Source organism: Oxyura jamaicensis, unplaced genomic scaffold, assembly GCF_011077185.1.
Source record: "Oxyura jamaicensis isolate SHBP4307 breed ruddy duck unplaced genomic scaffold, BPBGC_Ojam_1.0 oxyUn_random_OJ101969, whole genome shotgun sequence".
Taxonomy (NCBI): Eukaryota; Metazoa; Chordata; class Aves; order Anseriformes; family Anatidae; genus Oxyura; species Oxyura jamaicensis.
Genome location: NW_023312222.1, coordinates 1 through 4,944, shown reverse-complemented (window position 1 = coordinate 4,944; position 4,944 = coordinate 1). Strand labels below are relative to the sequence as shown.

Here is a 4,944-nt window from a genome sequence, read left to right as displayed (position 1 = left end):
GGTGGATGCTTGCAGCAAAATCGGCGCCGGTAAATGGAGCTCGTTGGATGCTCTCCATCCCCATCCCTCAGGATTTCCACCCAAAGGGACGCGGAGCCCCGTGGGGCTTCTCCGCCCAGGGCTGCTATGGCACAGTGCAGCTTTTTTTTTACACTTCAAAGGTCTTTTTTTATGGACAAATACGGCAGTAAAACAGGATAAAGTGGTGCAGGTTTTATTTTATTATTTATTTTTCCAGAACAGTTGTTAATGATGAAAGAGCAGCGAGATTTGGGCTGCTTCTTAATTTTTAAAAAGTGCTCTCCTACCAGCGGTGATGATGCCTGGCTCTTTTCATTTTTCCTGGTGGGTGAGCAAATGGAGTTCCTAAAAGTAAATAAATAAATAAAAGGGCATTTTTACCCCATTTTGCCAGTGCAAAGTCTCGTATTTTGAGTCTTTTATGCTGAATTAATCCGAATTAGTCGGTGCGTGCAGCCAAGCCCCTGGGCTGCAGCCATTCCCCGGCTCTCACACATCTGGGCAGAGCTAATGAGGCTGGACGTCCCTGCTCCTAAAAGCACTCTCACCCTCTCTTATTGTCAAGTTAATAAAATACCCTGCCCTTGACATCCTTCCCTTGCTCGATAAGTCTGTGGGGGACTGCAAAACCTGCGCTCCCCCCTCAGTAACAAACCTCACTTCATCCCTTTCCCATCTCTTCTCCTTTCAGATGACAGCTGCCCGGCGTCGAAGCCGCGGAGCTGCTGGGAAAGAAAATGGTTTTGGCAGCAAGGGGCAGAGCTGCGGGGTTCGAGCAGGGATTCCGCAGAGCTCCCGGTCGTTTTTTGGGCTAACGAGCAGCAACGCTGCCAGCAGGGGCTCCCTGGTCCTGCGGGGAGGTTTGCAGGGGAAAAAAAAAGGGGGGGTTGGGGGTAAAACGAGTGTTTTGTTTTAAAAAAAAAATGGGCAAAAGCAGCTGGAACATCCCACAAGGGTGGTGCTGGGGTGGTGGTGGCATCTCCAAAAAAAAATCAATTTTGGAGCAGAGAGCATCCCAAAAAGCCTCTATTTGCCCTCCTCGGGGCAAGCTCAGCCCTGCCCATCCCCTAAATTCATCCCCCACCCCCTAAATTCACCTCCCACCCCCTACTTTCACGCCCCACCCCCTAAATTCACCCCCCACCCCCTAATTCCAGAGCACAAAGGCACAGAAGAAGACCCCAAGTTTCCTCTCGAGGACAGCCTCCACAGATGATTTCCATCCCTTCGCCACTCTTAAAGTGTTTAAATTTCAGCGAAATCCCTTAAAAAAAAGGCCAGCACCACCCCCTGCTTCCAGGAGGCCAGAGCTCAGCCCAGAGGTTTCTGCCTTGGCCTCACCGTTCGGTTCCCTCTCGACCTCGCTAACGAAGGGGCTTAATTATCCCCAAACAACGGCGTTGGGTTCAATTAGAGGTTAATGCGCTCGCCTTAACCTACACGACACTGACGAGGGTGATAATGAGAAGATTGCAAAGAACAAAACGAGGTCGTTAGCGGGGCGGAAGAGCTTGGTGCGAGCTCTTACATTTTTCGTGAAATCAACCCCCAAAAAAAAATCACCATTTCCCATTCCGTTGGAAAACGTGGCCTAAGGACGGGGGAAATCATCCCCGGGGGAAGCGTTTTGAGGAGGTTTGGTTAACGACAGGGTGTTTTCACCCAGGATTTGGTGCTGGCGGATGTTGCCCATCCGAGGACCCATGCAACAGGGCTGGAAATCCGGAGGATTTAGCGATTTGTTAAAAAAGAGCGATTTTAGCACGTGCGGTTTGAATGCGTGGCTTTCACCAGCAGAGCTCCGAGCAAACGAATCTCCCCTCGTTACGGCCGCCACGTTTAATTTTCGGTTGCGTAAATGAGTTTTTATTTTCTTTTAGCTAATTTTAAAAGAAATAAGGCAATTTGCTTTATCCCCTCGCCTCCTTTTTCCTCCATGCCATGAGCTTTACGGGAGCCCTGACGAATCCTGGGGAGGGCTGTTGGGTTTTCTCCACCAAGGCGAGGACGCGCAGTTAGCTTGGGGGGCCCAAGTTTGGGCAAGTCCGGGCAAATTTGGGTCCCCAGTTGGCTTTTCTACGACCCGACGTGGAGCTGCCTCTTTCCACGCCCAAAGCATTGAATATTTTCGGTGCCCAACTCCCATTGCCCTCTCTGACGGGGAGGGGTGGTTAAGCAAAGCAGGGGGGCTTATTTTTCCCCCCTAAAAAAAGGAAAAAAAATAAAGCAAAACCCATCTGCAAGCTCCCCCGTGATGCTCGTTGCCATGGCAGGAGCATCTCCCGTCGCCATGGCAGGAGCATCTCCCATCCCGCCCCGCTGCCACGGCAACGGGGACTCCCCCTCCCCGCTCGAAGGCGAAAAAAGAACCAAAAATCAAATAAATGAAGCGAAGTCGGAGCCGAGCAAAGCAAGGAAGCCGAGCAGCCGGTGGCGGGGAGGGGAGGAAGGATGCTTAGGGTGGGGGGAGGCCGCTTCCACCCCCCAAATTAGCACCCCCCTGCCTCTAAACCCCAATAAGCTGCTTAGCGAGGCGCCCGCTTAATTAATTCCTGCCAGGAATTACCTGCGCCCGAGCGGTAATTAACTGCGGATAAGCCCGAGCAAGGAGGCAAGTGGCAAAGGGTGTGAGCCGAGGGGTGAAAAAAAAGGGAAGAAATTGCAATTTGCAAAGAAAAAAGGGGATGAAGAAGCGCTCAGCATCCTCCCTCGCCACGCCTGGCCGCTCGAGCTGCTTTGCCAGCTAAAAAAATATAATCCAGGCTTTTTCTTTTTCCCCCTCTATCACCCGTTTTATGGCCATGGAGCCCTTGTGAGAGTTAAATCTGCTCAAAAAGCTGCGGATGTTTAAGAAAAAATACAATTAAAATCCCGAGAAACTTTGCTCTGGGAGCAGTTCATTACTCCGAAGTGTCACGATGTCGCTCAAGCTGCGATGCTTGTTATTTTTTTTAATTCCTGGCAAATAAAACACAGCATGCCACGGAGCTAAAAATACCACCAGCTTGCTTTGAATTTTCAATTTTTATTTAATTGCCATTTTCAGCCCCCAGAAAAAGGCATTTTCGCAGCCACGGCTTGCAAGCAGAACTCCCGGGGCGCTCAGGTCACCCGTCAGTGGTGTCGGGGCAGTTTTGGGGTTGATTTTTGGGTTGGTTTTTGAGTCTTGAGGCTCCTCGAGGCCTTGGGGACGCCGCGGACGTGGTGGCAGGGGCCCTGTCGATGCCTTCTGCGGCGACGCAGCGAGAGGAGGAGATGAGGCAGGGGACAAAATGCGGTGTGGGAGTGCCACACGCTGGCTGCGCCGCGCCGTGCAGCAGCACAGGGCAGGGGAAACCTCCCCAAAACCCTGCCCTGGCCGCCCCCCACCTCCGGGACAGCCCCCAGCTTCTCAAAAAATAACATGTATTTATATTTAACAGCAAAAAAATAAATAAATAGATCAAGTTTTCCCCACCTGAGGACACGCGACAGTGTCAGCGATGAGCCACACGACGTCCCTAAGGATGCAGCCAACGTCTCCAAGGGGCACCAAAGCAGGGGGTTCCCCCCAGTTTTGGGGGGTCTCCACCGTCCCCAGGAGGCTCCGAAGCCCTCGGGGTAGGCGTCCCGGCGAGCGGGGGTCACCGGTGCTGCTTCTTGTGCCGGAGGATTTCGGTGGGCGTGAGGGTGAAGTCCTGCTGGCAGATGTCGCAGTGGTAGAGCCGGTGCAGGGCGGAGGTTTTCGAAGAGCTCCCAGCCTCTTCCTCCGGGGGGGCTGCGGGGGCAGACAGTGCAGGATCAGCCCCAAAAGACCTCTAAGGATCAACCCCCAAACCCCTTTTTATTCCATCCCCAACCCAAAACTCTTAATTTGTGCCACGTTTTTAGGGCACGGTGACGATCGCCGCCACCCCCTCTCCTTTTACCAACCCTCCCCGAGCCCCCCCAGGGAAATTTGTCCCCAAATGTTCCCTGTCCCAGCCCCGGGGGGCTCACCCTCGGAGGGCTGGCAGGCGCTCTCATGGCACATTCGCTCCAGCGGGGTGAAGGGCATGTGGAGACCGCAGTGGGGACACGTCCAGAAGCTCCGCAGGCACTCGCTGTAGAGGTCCGTGTCCGTCTGGGGGGGGGCACAAGGACAGAAATGGGGCACGCACCCCCCAGGAGGATGTAAAAGAGGGTGGGAGAAGGGGGTACTCACGGCCAGGCAGTTGTAGGTGAGGAATTCGGTCACCCTGTGGCCGCCTTTCACCTCGTCGGGCTTCAGCTCGGCGCCCTGGAAGAGCCCCGGGAGCTGGGGGGCCGCAGGCACGGTCTGGGGGCCGACGTAGAGAGTTTGCTTCTCCAGCCCCGTCAGCTGGCGCAGGCGGTACGGCGCCTGGGGGGACACGAGGGGATGCTGGGGGACACGCCGAGGAGCCCCCCGAAAACCTCCTGCGGCCAGCCTTAACCCCGATGCAAAGCCCCAGCGGTGCGTGACCGAGTACCGCCACGGGGGTCAAGGCTGGGGGCACCCCCGGGGGGGAGGCCAGAGCCCGTGCGGGCGCTCCGTGAGCCCCCCGAATTAAAAAGTGGTCGTGGCGTTCGGATGGACCCTCCTCGGTAAGATATCGCTGTGTGTATAGTACATACACTAGGGACATGTGTGTACAGTATACAGAGTAAGATGGAATCGTATATATAGAATATAGACCGGGGATATACGTATGCTATATATACAGTAAGATATCATATATGTAGTATATATACTAGGGATATACGTCTACTGCAATAGAATTTTATATATAGCATATATACTAAGGATATATGTATACTATATATACAGTAAGATATCATATATGTAGTATATATACTAGGGATATACGTCTACTGCGTATACAATAGAATAGAATTTTATATATAGTATATATACTAGGGATATATGTCTACTGGACATACAGT

At 53.2% G+C, this 4,944-nt stretch overlaps 1 protein-coding gene across 1 annotated transcript; it reads right to left on the bottom strand.

The window, feature by feature from the left end:
- Positions 1-200: 200 nt before the first annotated feature.
- LOC118160145 (probable ATP-dependent RNA helicase DHX34) lies at positions 201-4,437 on the bottom strand (the record flags this gene model as incomplete). Its single annotated transcript, XM_035314683.1, has 5 exons — positions 201-366; positions 3,479-3,599; positions 3,636-3,778; positions 4,000-4,123; positions 4,205-4,437. Coding segments are annotated over 3 exons (491 nt in total), but the record flags the coding sequence as incomplete, so codon positions are not given.
- Between the last annotated feature and the right edge of the window lie 507 nt (positions 4,438-4,944).